Source organism: Oryza glaberrima, chromosome 12, assembly GCF_000147395.1.
Source record: "Oryza glaberrima chromosome 12, OglaRS2, whole genome shotgun sequence".
In the NCBI taxonomy this organism is placed as follows: Eukaryota; Viridiplantae; Streptophyta; class Magnoliopsida; order Poales; family Poaceae; genus Oryza; species Oryza glaberrima.
This window is the reverse complement of record NC_068337.1, coordinates 20,634,180-20,654,338: the sequence shown is the minus strand read 5'-3', so window position 1 is coordinate 20,654,338 and position 20,159 is coordinate 20,634,180. Positions and strand designations below refer to the sequence as shown.

The 20,159-nt window shown below is 43.7% G+C and overlaps 1 protein-coding gene across 2 annotated transcripts; it reads left to right on the top strand.

The window, feature by feature from the left end:
- The first annotated feature begins 688 nt into the window (after positions 1-688).
- LOC127756466 (lipoxygenase 2.1, chloroplastic-like) lies at positions 689-7,072 on the top strand. 2 transcript variants are annotated; one of them, XM_052281795.1, is made up of 8 exons: positions 689-1,092; positions 2,240-2,511; positions 2,898-3,441; positions 4,004-4,095; positions 4,185-4,295; positions 5,126-5,430; positions 5,657-5,923; positions 6,023-7,072. In XM_052281795.1, the coding sequence occupies exons 1-8, from the start codon at positions 747-749 to the stop codon at positions 6,792-6,794; spliced, it is 2,709 nt and encodes a 902-aa protein (XP_052137755.1). In that variant the 5' UTR covers positions 689-746; the 3' UTR covers positions 6,795-7,072. The 2 variants fall into 2 exon arrangements, with proteins under 2 accessions (XP_052137755.1, XP_052137754.1); XM_052281794.1 differs by having other exon boundaries at positions 2,898-3,510.
- Positions 7,073-20,159: the final 13,087 nt, after the last annotated feature.

The window sequence follows — 20,159 nt, the reverse complement described above, 5'->3', positions numbered from 1 at the left end:
AATGTATTTCTCTCTGAATATAGTTTGATAAATCAGTTTTATTTGTTGTTAATAACTAATATAATTTTTACTTTTAGCTTGATTATTAAAAATATTAAAAGTTACTTAGGAATTTCTGCGACAAAGCGCGGGGAATCACCTAGTAAATGTTATAGTCTTGTACTTGGTGAAAAACCTATAACTTTGCAACACTTTAATTTATTACTAAATCTGTTTTATGATATATATATATATATATATATACACACACATATATATATATACACATACATATATACATACATACATACATATATGTATATATGTACATACATATACATATATGTATGTATGTATGTATGTATGGTTCTATGATAAATTTGGTTCTAAATCTATGGTTTTATGACAAAAACATTTTTAGTTTTGTAAAATTTACTCGTTATTTTTGTTTGCTATGTCTTTTTTTTCTCTTCGGCGTGAATGACCTTATTGTACTCTCATTTATCTATATAACACGTGTCCACAATCCAGCCACAATTTTTTAAAAAAAAAAGTAGAAACATTTTGTGTAACATAGACCAAGCATCGCAGGTGTTCCCACATGTAGCATGTGCAGAGTTACATGCATGTACTGTGGTACGTTCCCTAGTCCGTCGTCCCTATAAATTGACATCCTGAGCATATGATCTTTCAAACATCTCCACCCTTCTTTACCTACTTTCATACGTTTGAAAGTGGAAGTAACACACACTAGCTACTTAGCCATAATGCTTATGGCCACACAGCCTCTAGGGCCAGTGCTATCCCCTAGCCATGGCGGCCCTTCTTCCTTCTCCAGCTCGGTCTCGCTAGGAGGCCAGTGGGCGCCTCGCCGCCCCGCCGTCTCCTCCAAAGTAAGCTGCACCCGCATCGGCTTGTCCGAGGTCGATAATGGAAAAGTGGTAGGCCATATAGACGTCGACGAAGAAGAACAGACCATGCAGGTACAGGGCATAACCACGGTGACGGCCACTGTGGCGGTGCGCTTGAAAGAGGGGATATCCACTCCCGAGAAGGTGGCCGACATGGTTAACCGAAACTGGCTTTTCCTTGATTTCTTTAGCTCGAGTACAGGTAAGAAATTCCCTATAGAGTATTCCATTTAGGAAAAATCCAAATTATCCCCTAAACTATCACAGTCGTTTGAATTACCCACCCAAATTCAAATACCAGACATTTTGTTCCCTCAACTATTCAAATCGAACAAATTATTATTGACTTTGATCTACCGCACTTTTTAGTTTTACAAAAGTTTTACCTTGGGTATTATGGTCATGAAGTTTTACAAAACCACACTTTGATCATTTTGATCTACCATGCTTTTAGTTATACAATCACATCTCAAATTTATAAGTTCATCACATAAATGTTACATCTATGTAAGTATAGCTTTTAAAAATTTTGATATAGCTAGGAGTGTATTAAATTGGTTAACGACATAGTTTTGTGAAACTTTAGGACCATAATACCTAGGGTTATATCTCACGTGTCAAAATTCCTATGATTTTCAGTAACTTGAACAATAATAGATACTACCTCCATCCCAAAATATAAGCATTTTTGAACTTCGACACAGTTTTCAATATACTACTTTGACCAATAATATTTTCAAAAATAAGTTAATTTAAATAAATGGAGTAGAATATTATGATAGTTTGTTTAGGGATAAATATAGTAACATCATTCTATCGATCTTTTTTTTTATTTTTTTCACTATAAATAGTTAAAGTTAAAAATATTTGGTTTGTCACTATTTAAAAATTCTTATATTCTAGGGAGGACATATCCGGTGAAAATGAGCTAAGTGTTGAAAACTCGTGAAAATCATACCTAAAAGTTTCGTAAATTTATGAAAAAATACTAGACATAGGTGTATATATAAAATACATTCTCACCAAATCTCAATTCCAAACTCAAGTTCGTTTATGAGAAACAAAAAAGACAAATTTTAGGTGAATAGTGTCCTGTTACTATTCACCTGAAATTTGTCTTTTTTGTTACTCCTAAACGAAGTTGAGTTTGAACTTGAGATTTGGTTAGAATGTATTTCATATCTACACCTATCTCTAGTATTTTTTTTCATGAATTTACAAAACTTTTAGGTATGATTTTCACGAGTTTTCAACACCTAGCTCATTTTCACCGGATATGTCCCCTATTCTAGGACGGATGGAGTACGGTTTTATGAAATTTACTCGTATTTTTATCGATCTGCATGTAGAGAGGCACACGGAGCCCCAACCAGCAAAATACCTGCGCATGGACGACGTCACCGGCTCCTTCATATATGAGTCTAGCTTCGGCGTTCGATCATCATTTGGCGCCATCGGTGCCGTCAATGTCGTCAACCGCTTCAACACCGAGGTGTATATCTCGGACATCGAGGTCCACCTCCATGGCGGCCACCATCACTCAAGCGCCGTCACCTTCCAATGCAACTCGTGGATCACCTGCAACAACCCCAACGATCGCCGCTTCTTCTTCCCTCTCAAGGCAACTTATTCCCTTCCCTATCGCCACCATCAATCAATCGGCCGCAAATTAGTCACACTGATTATTGTGATTGAGATTCTAATCGTCCAAGTAGAAACCCGTTTATTGAATATCAATTAAATAGTTTTAAAATTATTAATAACTGGTTAATTTGTAAGTATCACTTCAAAATATGTAACTTCAAATTCAGCTTTATTTTTTTATAACTAATTATAAAAATTGAATTTAAGCTAGCACATTTATAAAGTAATATATAAATGCATATATTGTTAGGTTTTTTTAAAAAAATATAACTATTTAGTTAACATACAATAAACGAGGGGATGTCTGCTCGAGTAATTAAAACAGTTTCCTCATTGCTTTCATCTACATATGCGATATTGCAGTCGTCATACCTCCCGTCTCAGACGCCCAGGGGAGTGAAGAATCTGCGCAAGGAAGAGCTCAAGACCATCCGCGGCAATGGCCGCGGCGAGCGCAAGGAGTGGGAGCGCGTCTACGACTACGATGTCTACAACGACCTCGGCGACCCCGACAATGACCCGGCCACTCGTCGGCCGGTGCTCGGCGGCCGTGAGCGCCCCTACCCACGCCGCTGCCGCACGGGCCGCCGCCGCTGCAGGGCGGACCCGTCGTCGGAGTCGCCGCCGGCCACCGCCGACGGGATCTACGTGCCACGCGACGAGGCGTTCACGGAGCGGAGGGCCGGCGTGTTCGCCACCAAGAGGGCGCTGTCGATGCTGTCGGCATTCACCACGGCGCGGAGGGTGTCCGGCGACCGGCGGCGGAGCTTCCCGTCGCTGGCGGCGATCGACGCGCTGTACGAGGACGGGTACAAGAACCGGCCGCCGTCGTCGCAGCCGGAGGCGGACGACGTCGACGGCTACCTCGCCGGCATGGTCCAGAGGCAGGTGAAGCTGTTGCTCAAGGGTGAGGAGGAGGAGTTCAAGGAGGAGCTACGCAAATTGTTCAAGTTCCAAACGCCCGAGATTCACGACAGTACGCAACAGAGATCTTATTCAAAAAAAATTATGAAAATATGAAGAAACATAAGTCTTTCTAAAACTAAATTTTTATTGATAAAACAATTCACAACAATATCAGCTATAATTACATATTTAAAAAAAATAGTTTGTGGATTATATTAAATGTATATGATCAAAACTCAATGGTGTCAAATACTCCCTCTGTAATAAAATATATGCTATCGTTAACATTTTTTCATATCGTTTAACTATTCATGTTATTGAAAGAATAATATAAATGTCATGTATTTTGTTGTGACTTATTTTATTATCGAAGAAAACTTATACTTTTACATATGCCTACTGAATTTTTAATAAAATAAATGGTAAAATGTTACAAAAAATCAACGGCGACATATAATTTTTTTTGTCCATTTTGGAACAGATGTAGTATTAAAAAGCGAAGATACCACTAATTCTATAATGAAGTACAACGGTCCGACCAGACTTATTATGTGAAATTGCAGAGGACAAGCTTGCATGGTTGAGAGACGAGGAGTTCGCGCGGCAAACGCTGGCAGGGATGAACCCCCTCAGCATCCAACTTGTCAGGGACACGGCAAGTTCTTCATCTTATATATTATCGGCATCATTAATTTCCTTACATAATTGTTCATCAACAACGTGAATTAACGTATATACGTGCAGGAGTTCCCAATATTCAGCAAGCTCGACGAGGAGACCTACGGCCCAGGGGACTCCCTCATCACCAGAGAGCTGATTGAAGGGCAGATTAATGGGGTCATGACAGCAGAAGAGGTGAATGAACAAGCATATATATATATTCTCAGGAATTAAATAAATCAAAAAAGATAATATATAAATACATATATATTTATTGTATATACACATGTATATTTGCTTAAAAATATAAATACATCGAAAAATATAATACATATATACTACTCTTTGCTTAAAAAAGAGCATAGGTACACCAGGAATAAAATTTACCGGGAGTACTTGACATAATTATATATAGTCGACTTTTTTAAATAATACAATGATGAAAAAAGTTCCAATTTACTCTCCCCTGAACTATTTCATTGGATATAGACGAGCTACCTCATGTTCAACAATATAGGGTAGTTACACGTAGGAACATCACTAGGTACGTACATACGAGTCCTTATATGTGACATGTGACGTACCGCATCTCTAAGCCTCATCAAACAGGATCCAATTTGACCCATCAGAGATGGGATCATCCATGACGAGGCCCTTTGACCTGTCACATGGATAGACCATCACAGATAGATGGACCGATCTGGCGAAGTGTCGAAATTAAATACATCTAAAAAGGGAAATATATACATATATACTACCTCCGTTTCAAAATGTTTGACACCGTTGACTTTTTACTACGTGTTTGACCATTCGTCTTATTCAAAAAATTTAAGTAATTATTTATTCTTTTCATATCATTTGATTTATTGTTGAATATACTTTCATGTACACAAATAGTTTTACATATTTCACAATTTTTTTAATAAGACGAACAGTTAAATATGTGCTAAAAAGTTAATGGTGTCAAACATTTTGAAATGGAGGGAGTATTTGCTTTTATAAAAAAGAGAGAATACACTGTACAGGCCGTGGAGAAGAAGAAGCTGTTCATGCTGGACTACCACGACGTGCTCCTGCCGTTCGTGCACGCGGTGCGCGAGCTGGACGACACCACGCTGTACGCCTCGCGGACGCTCTTCTTCCTGACGGAGGAGGGCACGCTGAGGCCGATCGCCATCGAGCTGACGAGGCCCAAGTCCCCCAACACGCCGCAGTGGCGCCAGGTCTTCACGCCGGCGGGCACCAGCGTCACGGCGTCCTGGCTGTGGCAGCTCGCCAAGACGCACGTCCTCGCCCACGACGCCGGCTACCACCAGCTCGTCAGCCACTGGTAATTTACGAGAAATTTTACCATTCTTGAGAGGTACTAAAACGTATAAAAAAAACTGCAAGTTTTCGTAGAGTACTTGAGGCAATGGGAGATACCAAGTTTTACATTGAAAAGTATGATATCTTCTCGAGTACCGTAAAATCACTCTTAATTAATTGATAATTAATTTCATCACTTGTTGCATGCACCTGCATTATATTGCTGCAAATCATGTTTGGTTGTTCAGGCTGAGGACGCACTGCTGCGTGGAGCCGTACGTGATCGCGGCGAACCGGCGGCTGAGCCAGATGCACCCCATCTACCGGCTGCTGCACCCGCACTTCCGCTTCACCATGGAGATCAACGCCCAGGCGCGCGGGATGCTCATCAACGCCAATGGAATCATCGAGAGCGCCTTCGCGCCGGGGAAGCACTGCATGGAGCTCAGCTCGGCGGTTTACGACAAGTTCTGGCGCTTCGACATGGAGGCTCTGCCTGCCGATCTCATCCGGAGGTAATAACCAACAGCTGATCGATGCATGTAATTTGTTCCTTCCTATATAAATATAGGATTGATGTATATAAGATGGTTTTTTGTTGGACATTGATAAAGGGGCATGGCGATCGAATGCGAGGATGGCGAGCTGGAGCTGACGATAGAGGACTACCCGTACGCCAACGACGGCCTGCTCATCTGGGACTCCATCAAGGAGTGGGTGTCGGATTACGTGAACCATTACTACCTGTTGGCTTCAGACATCCACATGGACAAGGAGCTCCAGGGTTGGTGGAACGAGGTGCGAACCAAGGGCCACCCGGACAAGAAGGAAGGGTGGCCGGAGCTGGACTGCCACGGGAGCCTCGTCGAGGTCCTGACCACCATCATCTGGGTCGCGTCGGGGCACCACGCGGCAGTGAACTTCGGCCAGTACCCCTACGCCGGCTACTTCCCCAATCGCCCCACCATCGCCCGACGGAACATGCCGACGGAGGAGCAGGGGTGCGGTCGCGAGGGCATGCAGCCGACGTTCGTTGAGGATCCCGTCAGGGTGCTGCTGGACACGTTCCCGTCGCAGTACCAGACCACCCTCGTCCTGCCGGTGCTCAACCTGCTATCGTCACACTCGCCCGGCGAGGAGTACATTGGCACGCACGCGGAGTCAGCGTGGATGGCGGACAGGGAGGTCAGGGCGGCGTTCGGGAGGTTCAACGAGAGGATGATGAGCATCGCGGAGACGATCGACTGCCGGAACAAGGATCCGGAGCGAAAGAACCGGCAGGGCCCCGGCGTGGTGCCGTACGTGCTGCTCAAGCCGTCCTACGGTGACCCCAAGGACATGACGTCCGTGATGGAGATGGGCATCCCAACAAGCATCTCAATTTGAGTTGTGCCAATGAGCTTGCATCTGTTTTGGCGTGCTCATCGTGACATTATATATGAAATAAAATGGATTAAAAATCCGGCCTCGTCAAGGAATGGCTAACACAGCGAGCCTGCATCTGTTTGGAGTGCTCATCGTGCCATTATGAAATAAAATAAAATAACCTGGCATCTGTTTGCCACTGTTTTCTTGTAACTACTGCACTGTAGTAAGTACAGGACACCGTATATACATAACGCCCTGCATTATTTCCTTGTCGGTATAGATGGCTATATCTATCACAGTGTAGCGTGCTAGTACTACAGAAAGGTCATTCCTATTATACAACCCCTGTGCTACATATATAGTACAGAGGGGTTGCATAATGTTTACAATAAAGTAGAGACACAAGATATGAAAGTGTGGCATCTTTTCATTCATTCTCTTCTTATTCACCAATACAATTCTCCTCTCTACTCCTCTATCTATAGTCATTTCCTTTTCTATCTTCCATGTTTAGTGATGGGCCCAATTAGTGTGGGTAACCAGGCCGGGCTTTCATGAGCCGGCAGTTTCCAAAACACTCCCCCTTGGACTCTCATTGAGTGATGCCTATGCCTCATCAAAACTCCACAAAAATTCAGTGGAAAAAATTTGGAGAAAGAGTAAGCATACGCTATGCGCGTGAATTGTCTCATTAAAAATCTTGATAAAAAATTGATGCGAAAACTTATCCAAGGGAAAAAGAGTACAATCCACTCAATTCTTCGTTCAATCTTTCTAGAATGATTTTTGGGCACTTGATTTTCTATATCAAGATTCTGAAATGAGTCAGTCTAATTCTCCTCCTGAATTTAGCATTTATCTAAGTCTCATTATTCCGAATTCTCGGACACATCTATTCAAGAGAAGATGTTAATATTGAGTTTATGGACAAATCAGCAAGACTTTCACATAACTTAGTTTGTTGCATCTATGCAATTCACGTACATAGAAGAGCTTAGGATTTATGTGCTTAGTGTGTTTGCTTCTCACCTAACTCATTTGCATATGTCTGATATATGCTGTTTTAATTTCATAAATAGTGGGGGTTGAGATAGTTTTCAAATCGTGATTGCTGTCGCGGTTTACCATCTCTCAAAACCATGCTGGACCTTTGGATAGTTCAATGATGATTCGTTCGGTTTAGTGCAATTTTCACCAAGTATATATTTGAGCGCTGCTATCACACACTTGTGTTTGGGAATACTGTCCCAACTTTAGTGATAATTGACTATTCCAAAGCCATGCACAATGAATATTTCTAAGTGTGGTTAGGCTGATGTACTAGACTTCCATTTGTCGCATGCCTTTAGCTACAAGCGTAAGCATGATTTGGATTCGGCTAAATATTTCAAATCAAACTCAAATTTAAAACGAATGAGTTTGTTTCTTCAATTCTTTCCTGGTTTATTCTATTCTCTCTATGTTGGTTCGGAACCTAGTAATTCTTCATGTACTATTATGCAAGTATCCAATCCAAGCTCCTCAAATGCATTCATTGATTCTATCTTCTATGCTTATCAATATTTAGGTTGAGTTCTTCTTTTCAACTTCTAGTTCATTAATTCCATTCAAATCCTGGTTGACTGCAATGAGTTTTGTTGTCCAAAAAGACATTGCCCATAATAGATCTCATTGCCAACTTCTATTTGTTGTATGAGGCTATATATGAGTATCCATGGATAAACAAGGAAATGCATTTTTCGTATGCTAATTATTTCTGCTTAATGCTTTTGACGTGGGCATGCACAAGCGTTAGTGTGTACTCTAACTGCTGGTTTTCTTCCTTGATGTGAAGATGTGGCACACCTATTATGAGGTTCTGTACCATTTGCCAAGTCTCAATTGGCTCCCCTTCTTCGGTGGGGTACATTTCGTGACTTTGAGTATGATAGTCCCTCTTGCCCAATTTTCTTTTTTTTTACCGGACTCTTGCCCCATTTTCGCTAGACGTCTCTGGTTACTTTGGGGGCGTGAGGAGCCGGAGTTCCTGTCCTATTGTTTTTTACTCACGGCCTCTGGACAAGTTGAGGGATACCTTTAATTTCTTCAGTATTTCACCCTACTCCGATGCATTTCATTCATGCAACTTAATCAAACTCTTGAAATCATGAAAGTATTTACAAAGTGATTTAGCTGTTTCAATTTTTCATGCATACTTTCATTACTTAGTTTGCATTCACTAGTGCGGCGTAACATGAGTTAGTCCTTTCCAACTATCATGTTTCCTGACATTTTCTATCTAAGGGTTCATTTTCTCCCCCTAAATGACTGGAAATAATTCTTACTTTGTGAAGGAATTTAGGCTTCATAAGTACCTCCGTTCGAAGTTCCTGACGTTAGGAAAGAGCATTTTACCATGCATTATGATAATAGGATATGCACATAAACCAAGTAGATGCAAATAGCACTAGTTGCAGGGTGGATGTTCATGCCAATGGTCTGAATATTCTTTTGGAGTCCGTTGCTTTGAGGACTACATATCCTTTTCTACCGCGGGTATTACAACAATGACATAGCAAATATTGCAATTCATAGCCCGTACTTAGTCCATTCGTGTAGATATTTGGTACTTCGTGCTGCCAATTCACCAATCATCAAATATCATGCTAGCATTGTCCTCGCGGACTTCTAAATATGATTTAGTGAATTTCTTTCAAATTTATGTGATCTTGCTAGATCAATTTTGGCAAAGACACGGTGTTAAAGAGTCACTGGGTGTCAGAAGCGCATCTATCCATATAGTACCAAATGGGACCGCAAATATTCCTTGTAATATAGTTCAGGGATGCTAAAATTATACCTTCATGGTATGCGGTCTATGCATTATGCTCCTGTTGGTGCACACTGGCGCACAAGTCTTCACGCTTTAGGAAAATTACTCATATATGAGTTATGACCGTACGAGTTGTAATCTTTATTCTTAAAATTCTAATACTGAAATGGCTGAAATCTGTTACTAAAAGGTGTAGCACACTACTAAATAAAATGAGTTCTTTAATTATATATTAATAATTATATTAATTATGAAATGTTAGGGCATGACAAAAACTGCTGATCGAAAGGAATTGAAGACGATCTTCAGAATGGCGTTGTGCCTCCGCCCCAGGAGCTCCAGATATCTGGCCTCAACAATGGAGGCCAGTTATTTTTCAACGACGGATACATGTACATCGCCACCGGACATGGTGTAATAAACACAGCTCCTGGCAACGTTGATTTTTCTTGGGATAGGAACACATGGCTGGGCAAGGTTCTTCGCCTGGATATTAACCACTTTCCAGGTAGTAATATATACTCCTACGTATACCCTTGGGCAAGGTTATGATGTGAATTAATTACTCCTATTTTTTAATGTACGATCCCATTAACTTTTTATTTTTATGTGTGACAGCCCAGGACCCGAAAACGGCACTTTTTATGTGTGACAGTCCAGGACCCGAAAACGGCATTGCAAAAATTCACTGTAACTATAATTATAACACAAAAATTATATAATTATATAATTCACTGTGTTTTTCGTGATCGCTTTAATGCAAAAATTTCGGAATCGGAGTTAACAGTCCTCAGGCAAACATCCTTATAAGCAGGTGCAAATTCCTGCTGGCGAGCGAGGCGGTACCTATTCGGTGCTACAGTGCCGCGAGCTACTGTTGGGCTGCATGCATGCGTGGGCCAAGGCCCATGGCCTACTGCTGCTAGCTGCTTCTTTTTTTTTTCGGGTGTTACAGTATGACTCTATCTAAATATATTTCTCTTATTTTGATCTATTATTGGCTATTGCTTTTTATATATCAGTTTATCTCTTATATGCAATAATGCATTATCGGGTTTAAGGTATTCTCTCTTATAATTGGGGTGTTTGTAAGGTGTCGTCTCTTGGCTAAGTTTTAATTAATATCATATTGAGTTCAAGATGGATATTCCTAATTGTTTTTATAAACAGTATTACTAAGTGGACTCTATTATTTGATCTAGACCGCTATAATCTAGACCCACACTTTAGACAATACCTTATAATTGTTCTTCTTTTTCTCGGATTAATATAGGAATGTGTAAACCTTGAGAGAAAATGCGGAGAGTCATTTAATTTTTATATTACTTTAATAAGAAAATAGATTTGCTTATATTCAAACAATGTTTAGGAAATCATGCTGTTTCAAAGTTGTAACGGTCATTAGTTTTTTCGAAATTTCAGATACATCTACAGGACTACAGGTATGGCTCTGATCTATGGGTTGACACGGAGACCTTGGAAGGCAGCGACCAATATACCTCCATGAGGATCGCCATGGTCGGTTGCTCGTCGACCTCTCCCATGGCCTGCGACCCCAGCGGCACAGCCATTGTCGGGTTCTTCAATTTTATTGTCGAGGGCTGCTCTGTTCCTCACTACCAAGGGCATCTACCGAGTTGTCCACCCTACCCTATGTCACAATCCCACCGGGGAGCCGATCATCGCCAGTGCCGCCGGTGATGGAATGAATAATCGTTCACTGGCTCAGTGGACGCCAATTACATGGATGAAAATTTTGCCTACATGCGTGGGGTTCCTCGCATCTCTCTTCATATCGTGGTGCATTATCAACAGGTTGGCCTGTCCTGGAACAAATGGTGGTGATGGACAACTAGGACCATCGGTGATAATGAACAATACCTGCTGCAACAACAGATCCTTCATGTGTTGTTTATCAATGTCGTCACCAGCAACCACGGATGACTGAGATTTTTGTAATATCGTATTTGTGGGATATTTTTCTACTGTTAAATTGTTATAGCCGCAATCATTTCAATTCAATAACCTAAGATTTTAGGTTTTTGAGGCCCGTCCTGGCACGTGCAAGGTGTCCGACTGAATTTGACAAAAAAAAGGGCTCAAAAGATGATGTGTTTCAATTTAAACAATTATGTTCCGATATATTTAGGATCTCTTGATTTTATTTTTTTAAAATATTACTCTTTCTGCTCCACTGAATCGGCTAGAATGAGTTGTTTACTTTTTAGCTCCGACTAAGTGTTCGATGGTAATCATAACCACATCAAACAAATGTAGTTCGTAACAATTATTTGAACGTGTGTTATAGGCAATAAGGATTCCATTTTTCTTTAGTAAGAAAAAATTGAATTGTTGCAACGATTCTTTTCTTTAGCCGGAACGCCATTACATATGTTGCGAACATTCTTTTTGTTTGATAACAGGATATAGGTAAAGAAAGAAATATTATATTATATTGATGCTAGCTAGCTTTCTTGACATGGTTGGAAGGTAGTGCAGATCAAGTAAAAAAATCAGTGATAATATAGACATGTCATAATGCATTATAAATAATATATTGCCATGATATATTATGCAATTAGTACTTTCTAAAGGTAGCACCATTCTCTCTTTTATACTGAGAGAATCCACTATATGCCACTGAGTTTGTCACAAGTCTACGATTTATCACTGATTTTGTCACGTTCTACAATATGTCATCGGCTTTTGCTTAACTTCTACAATTTACTATCGCTGTCCGGTTAGCCTCCGTTAGAACTGTACAATTTTACCCAAATGACCAAAATACGCCTAGAACAAAAACTTCCAGAAATTGGATACAAATTCTAAAATATCATATTATAAACATAAGATGGCAAACATCAAAATTTTGGCCAAAAACTTTAAATCTTATATTTTAGAATTGTTGTCCAAATTTTGGAAGTTTTGTCCGAAGGGTATTTGGGTCATTTTGTACAGTACTAACGGAGGCTAACCGAACGGAGAAAAAGTTAAGAAAAAAGTTGATGGCATATTATAGAATGTGACAAAGTCAGTGACAAATCGTATATATATGACAAACTCAGTGTCATATAATGGATTCTCTCTTTTATATTTCGGACGTACCCCTCCAATTTGTTGGGGACGATCGACCCTGATGTGATCGATACTCAAACATGACACATAGTATATACATAACCGTACCTGACATCATGCATCTGCAACCTTTTGAATTCCTAGATTTTCTTTACAATAATATTGGTCGTTCTACACTTTTTTCCATCCTTTAAGTTTCTTAACTCCCTTCAGTGCGTGTGACCCAACGTTTTGTGTTCCGTCTCGTGCTTTTTTTTAGGCATAATTTCTATAGATTCATGTGAGTACTATACCGATCGACCAGCCACTACTACATGATTGATTTTCCTGGACACCCCCCTTTTTGTTTCCGTGTGGTTCGTAAGTGGAACCGCACGGAAAAATAGAGAACCGACGCTGGGGTGTCGCCTGCACGGGAAAATAGATTTTCCCGTGCGGGCGTCCTAAGCCAACCGCATACTCCGCACGGGCCCACCATTTAACTCACCTTCCACCGCCACCAACCACTCCCACTCCACTCCTCTCCTCTCCTCCCACTCTCCTCTCCTCTCCTATCCTCTCTCACCCTCCATCTCCCTCCCCTCCCCTCCACGACAGCACGGGCGCGGCGGCGGGAGGAGAGCAGGCGGCGGCAGCGGTGGCCTCTGCCGCGGGCGACAGCGGCAGCGGCGCGCGCACCCTCCCCTCCTTCCCCTAGCAGATCCGGCGGAGGGGGGGGGCTTGGGGGCGGCGGATCCGGCGGCGCCCGCCCCCTCCCCTCCTTCCCCTTGCAGATCCAGGGGAGGGGGCGGCGGATCCAGCGGCGCCCGCCGCGGGCGACAGTGGCGGCGGCGCGCGCCCCCTCCCCTCCCTTCCCGTGCAGATCCGGCGGAGGGGGTGCTTGGGGGCCGCGGATCCGGTGGCGGCTACCCCGTCCCCTCCTTCCCCTTGTAGATCCGGGGTAGGGGGTAGCTGATCCGGCGGCGCGCGGCGGGAGGAGAGCATGGGGCGGTGGCGGCGGCCGCGGGTGACGACGGCGGCGGCGCGCGCCCCCTCCCCTCCCTCCCCATGCAGATCCGGCGGAGGGGAGGCTTGGGGGCGGTAGATCCGGCGGCACCCGCCCCTCCCCTCCTTCCCCTTGCAGGCCGGCGGCGCGCGGCTCTCTCCCCTCCCTTGCAGCTCCGGCGGAGGGGAGGGGACCGGCGGAGCGGCGGCATGCGTCGGCGACAGGATCTATCTCTCCCCCTCCTCTCTTTTTTACTTGTGTTTTTTGTGTGTGATTTGTTCATGTGAGATGTTCATGTGATGTGTTCTTGTGATGCGTCTTGTGATGTGTGTTCTTGTGATGTTCATGAGATGTTCTTGTGATGTGAGATTCGGCAGCGGGCGACGGCGACGGCGACGGCGACGGCGGGCGACCGCGAGGGTGATGGCGGCGGGCCTCGGCTAGGCGGCGGCGGATTAGGGTTAGGGTTTCTTTTTTCTTTTTTTTGTTTCTTTTTTTTCTCCGTGCGGGCGGCTTAAGCGCCCACACGTGAAAATCGGTTTTCGCGTGCGGGCACGCCACCCGCACGCGCCCGCACGCGAAAATCACTATTTTCCCAGACGACTGGGTGCGTGCGGGCCGTCCACCCGCACGCGAAAATTGGCTAGCCCGTACGGAAAAATTGGCACTGTAGTAGTGAGCTATGAGGAGGTTTTCGTCCCGTGTCAAGGATATATTAACACTTGAAAAGCATGAAACGGAGAACAAATCAAAGCAAAATAAAGGGCAACTAATGGCAGTAGTGTTTTAAGTTCAGAGCCTCAGAGGATATACAAATAGACAAGGAATAAGCCAAGTACTCCCTACTGATGAGCATGCATACTCCAAAAGAACCAAACCTTTCAGTCGGGTACAGGAACATGAATGAAACCATCTATCTACCTGGAAATTAACTGGATCATACCTGAAGTTTGGGAGCGGCGTCGCCTGTGCATCACGCAGAACCAAACATCGGCAACTGCCAACTTGTTATCTCGAATGCAGAAATTAACAGAGATTAGCATGGTGATATACATACAGATAACAGCGCGTGCTAGAAATTAGCTAGCAACGTGCTTTGCAGCTAGCTAGTACAAGGAAATCAGCAAAAACATGGTTGAATTAACGCTTTGCTATATATACTTACCAGTAATTAATGGATATGCAGAGAGTGCTACAAGACTAATATTAACCTGATCAATTTGCAATGCCGCTGTGCTCTTCTGTTAGGTGCTGAATGAATGGCCATCGCTGCTCGTTCTAAATCTGGGCAATGGGAGGAGTATATGAAATGGTCAGGTCGAGTCTTTGTTTTGAAAAAATATAATAAAACAAAAGTAAACTAAAAGAAGGACTCGATCAATGCAAAAGTAATTAATAACCTCGCAGCCTGTTTGGTTGGAAGGAGTTGGTGATGGGGAATGGGAGTTTATGATATCTGAGAGTTTAAGTCTATAGTTTGGTTGAAAGACTTAGGAATTCGAGGGGGTTTGGGATGGAGAATTAAGAGGTCCAATTCCCACCAATCTCTTGGCATGTTAATTCGTGATACTTGGAGGGAATTCGATGTGAAACTAAACAAGGGATGGGGACTTATAATGTAAGTAACTCCCATGACCAATCCCACCATCAACTCTCTCCTTAAAACTCCCATTCCTCTTCCCTTCTCTTGCCAAACAGGCCGTCGGTTTCTTTGGGTGTGAGACTGATAGTGGGACGTGGGTCCATCAGAGACACCAAACCCTGAATGTCCCCGTACTGTCAGTCTCTACTGTTTACGATGTCCTCCCGTAAACAGTAGATAACCGAGTAATACAAGCTTGTTAGATCAGAGCACGTTGTGCCCCCTAAAAAGAAACAATCAGACCACGCTGTGACAGCTATTCATGGGTCCTTAGATTCAATAAAGAATATAGCAGTCGGCGCAGTTCTTGGAGTATGAAAAATTCGACTGCAGCATCGATTTATTTAGTGTATACCACTTCTTGACAGTAGCAGGTCAAGAACACACTACAGCAAGGTAGTTTGAAGGCGTCTAATTAAGAATGCCTCAAATTAATGCTAGAAAAAATACGTTGGAAACAATACACCTTGTGTTGGATACTTGGGTATTTTGTAGTGCAACTGAAATAGACTATTTTTAGAGAAATTGTTGAAATACGCCATACAAATATATGAGATTTTGAGGCGTTTCTTAAAAAAATGCCTTCTAATAATAATGATAACAATACTATTAAAAGACATAAATTCAACTTTAATTAATACATTTTACGAAATGGCTAAATGGCTGGCAATTTTTGAGGTCAAAATCATGCAGATTACTGACCTTGGGATTTTCTTCGTGATTCGTGCTCCGGCGACCTTAGCTCTTTTCCTCCAGCTTCGGCGACACCTTCTCCAGCTTCGGCGACTCAGATGAAAGCGATGGAATTAGGGTTTAGGGTCCCGGGTTGGGATCGAGGTGGGAGGGTGGGTCGGGGGAGGGGGAAGAAGGGGGGATCGCCGGGCTTAGAGGGATGACCGTGGGAGGCGGTGGCCCAGCGGTGGGCGGTGGACACGGGCGGGAATGGAGGAGGGCGGTGGGCCGGCGTCGGCGGCGGGGGCAAACGGCTAGGAGACGGCAGATCCGGCGGTTAGTGGTTAGGAGGTGACGGCTAGTGTACTGCAGGGGGTCTTCCCCTTACAGCCAATGAGTTCAGCGTCACACAACGGAGCAGTCCACTCCATCCTCAACATCCCCGTGTTGTCCAAGGGCATTGTTCCCGGGCAGCTCGCCGTTCGTCGTTCGCCGCGCACCTGCCGGAGAGACCTCTAGTCCCCGGACGCTCACCGTCCATGTACTCCCCTCCTCTCGCTTGCGCCATTCCCCGGGAATGCGATCGAGCTCCACAGCTAGCTAGCTACGCCAAGCCCGTCGTTCTGCGCGGCGCCGTCCACTGGCTCTGACGCACGTACTCGCGTTCCCGCGAACAGCCGCCCTCGACGCGAACGCCGCGACGTCGAGCCGCTGCCGCCGATCGAAGGTGTGTCGCAAGCTGATGAGACTAGCTAATTCCGACGCCGTGCCAGCCCGGGGTGCACGACATGTGCCTCGATCGATCGGGCTAGCTATCTATCGCCGATGACGAACGACGTCGTCGTCGGCACAACGAGCCATCGCGCCGCAGAATCCCTGAGCGTGGTTGAGCTCGCAGGCAGGCAACCATATCACCGTCCAGGTGCGCGCCACCGCCGTACGTCCGGCGAGGGAGGTTAGTCTGGGATTCGCGAGGAGACCATTGCGCGGCCGTAGGCAACCACATCACCGTTTTCTTAATTATTTTCTATGTGAAATTGACAAGTGGGTCCCACGTTTTTTATTTTTTTTCCGAATCAAACTGCCACATAAACGTCGTGTCAATGTCACATGGGATGAAGATCTAGTCAAAGGACCCGTAGTGTGTTCCATGTTAAAACTTTCTATATCAAAATTGCTTTAAAATACCAAATATATTCATTTGTCAAGTTTTGTAATAATCAAAACATAATTAATCATGTGCCAATGGCTTTCTCGTTTTACACACACCAACTTAATTTTTATCTCATCAGTTTCAAATTAACACCACCTTGAAGAGAATTAATTCACATCTCAATAGGTGTGTAATTAATCCCCTCAATCCCTTCCAATTGCCTCCGCACGAGGATTAATTATTAACCGAGAACAAGCCATAACGCGTGTAAACCTAGCTACATCCATCATTTCGTGAAAGGACATATAGCCTAGTGGTTGCAATGATCTGAGTAGCACCCCAAGGTCCTGAGTTCAAATCTCTATAGGAGCGAATTTCAAATTGGCTTATTTGAGAGCTAAGTTCTCTATTTGATAGGCTAAGTTCCTAGATTAAAAAATGCTGCATATATCTGATTGGATATAGAGGCCGGATAAAAAATATTCTTTTCTAAAAAAAAAGGGAACTCCAAGAACTAACTTTTCAACCGAGCACAAGGCAGATCACATCATTTTTGGTGTAAACGTTTGCTATATTTAGGGACTACTCATACCTGCAGTTTGAGCGGTTGGTGACGCCCATACATCATTGCAGATTTGCAGAACCAAACATCGGTCCTAATTAAATTCTGCTGCTTGTTAACCTGGCAATTAAGTAGATCGAGAAGAAGTTAGATTAATTAATTAGCAAGGTGACAGTAGTCATGAACTGCACTGCTGAAGAGTAGAAATTAGCACAAGGAAACCAAGGATTAAGCTAGCGTACGCGCGTTTTGCTTGCTGCTCTAGCTAAGCAATATGGTTGAATCGATCCAAGAGCTCTCGCTGGTTATTCATGGACGATGCAAGCAAGAGTGCTACGAGGGTTACTTACCTGTTGCAAATGCTGTTGCTCTTCGATCGGTTTAGTGCTGAGCGGCCATGGCTACTATACTCATTCTAAATCTGAGCAATGGGAGGGAGTACTATGTGAAACGGCCAGGTCGACTTTGTTTTAAAAAAAAATATGAAACAAAAGTAAACTTAAACAAGGACTTGAAATATAAAAGTAACTTAAAAGTCTCAGCTACTTTTACATTTCTAGTGGGGATCCATCAGAGACACCAAGCGGTATGTCCCCGCAATGTCAGTCTCTGTTTACGGGAATCTTCTCGCAAGCGTCGCCCTGGTGTGATAAAATAAAGTCTAGCCATAAGATAACCGGATGATACAACAAGCTCGTTAGATCAGACCACGTTGTGCTCGCTCTAAAAAGAAACAATCAGATCACGTTGTGACAGCTAATTAATTATGCATCCATAAATTGAATACAGAATACACACACACCCCAGTCGGCTTGGAGTAAAAAAATTCCGACTGCCAGCATCAATTTATTTAGTGCCCACTACGCGCAGCAGGTTAATTAGAAGACTGGATGGCCCAATCTGTTACCGAGGGGTTAGGAATACCCCGACTCTGCTGCCAGGTGTAAAATATAGGTCCTCTCAGTTACAGCTATATATATATATGTCTAACATTAAAAACCGTCACATTTAATTTCTTATAATGACCCGTTTATTAGAAAGACCGGCACCAATAATTATTGGTATCGGTTTATTTACTAAACCAGCGCTTAAAATAGAGTTATAGATACCAATTTTTAAGAAAACCGAAACCTACCATGAGCTAAGCCGAGCCGAGAATAGGCATGGATGAGAAAAGAGAAAAAAATACCTTTCAAAGTCGTCATTTCCACCTAGCCTTATCCTTTCCCCATCCTAATCCTCCTCTCCTCTCTGTCTCCCGTTTCAGATACCTCTTCAGTGCGGGTGGTGGTTGCCTCTTCCTCGACCCTCATCCTTGCTCGCCCTCACCATCGTGCCTCCTCCTCTCCTCCGCCGCAGCCACCGCGCCACCGGTCTTCTTTGCCCACGGCGCCTCCTCCTCTCCGCTGTTGCAGCCACCGATGGCCCTCCTCGCCCACACCGCCTCCTCTTGGGTGGCCCAATCCACGCGCAGAGGTAGTTAGGGCAATCGACTTCGCTAGATCCAACCACCACCGTCCTTGACTTTTTCACAACGGAGAGTGGGAGGGCATCAACACCATTGCCTCTCGCTCGACAAAAGCAAGGGCGACGTGCCCTCGATCCAGCATCGAGGAGTTCAAGACCGGTGCATATATTTCTTACGCGTTGTTGGTTCCTCTTGATCTAGTTATTTTTCTCATTGTGTGGATGTTCTTGTTCTGTCTAGATGTTAATTAATTATGTGGAGATTCTTAATCTATGGATTTTCCTAATTGTGTGTATGCTCTTGATCTTTGTTAATGTTGGTTCTAAACATGTGGATGCTATATTTGGGAGACGAGAGGGGTTTGAAAGCAATCGGCTTGAATGAGCTGATTCATCAGCTTCCCCTATTTTTGTCCTCCTTGAAAGAAATAAGTGTCGGTTCTTGTTGACAATCAGCACCTATATGTAGATATAGGCTTCCCAAGGTTTCGGTAAGACATGCCAATACGTTTGTATTGACCCACCTCTTGTTGTCATTTTTAGACACTAATACAGGAATTGAGATGCCTAGTGATGATTACTTTGCACCGGATATCGGAGGTTTCGAGAATGGTTCTTTCTAGGGTGATTCCTAGGTTTTCGTCCATATTTCACATGCGTACAAATATTCACCAAGACTTGTGGAAATTGTTAGTAATAATCACTACCTCTAAGTAATATTCACCAAAACTTGTGGAAATGGTATTCAATTTTATATTCTTTCGTTTGCTATTATGCAGGAATTGATGGTCGGATTTGGTACTTAAGGACCGTCAACAGCCGCCCTGCTCACTGCTGACATGGTTGACACTGGAGCCCCCGCCAATGCCAGATCCACCGCGGGAACAGCTGCCGACGTACGCCACCCCGCTCGTTGCCGATGACGGATCTGCCTTGAAATCACTGTCGACGCTGGATCCGAAGACGCCCGCCATTGCTATCGTCTCAGTTGATGGGGGTGGAGAGGGAGCAGAGG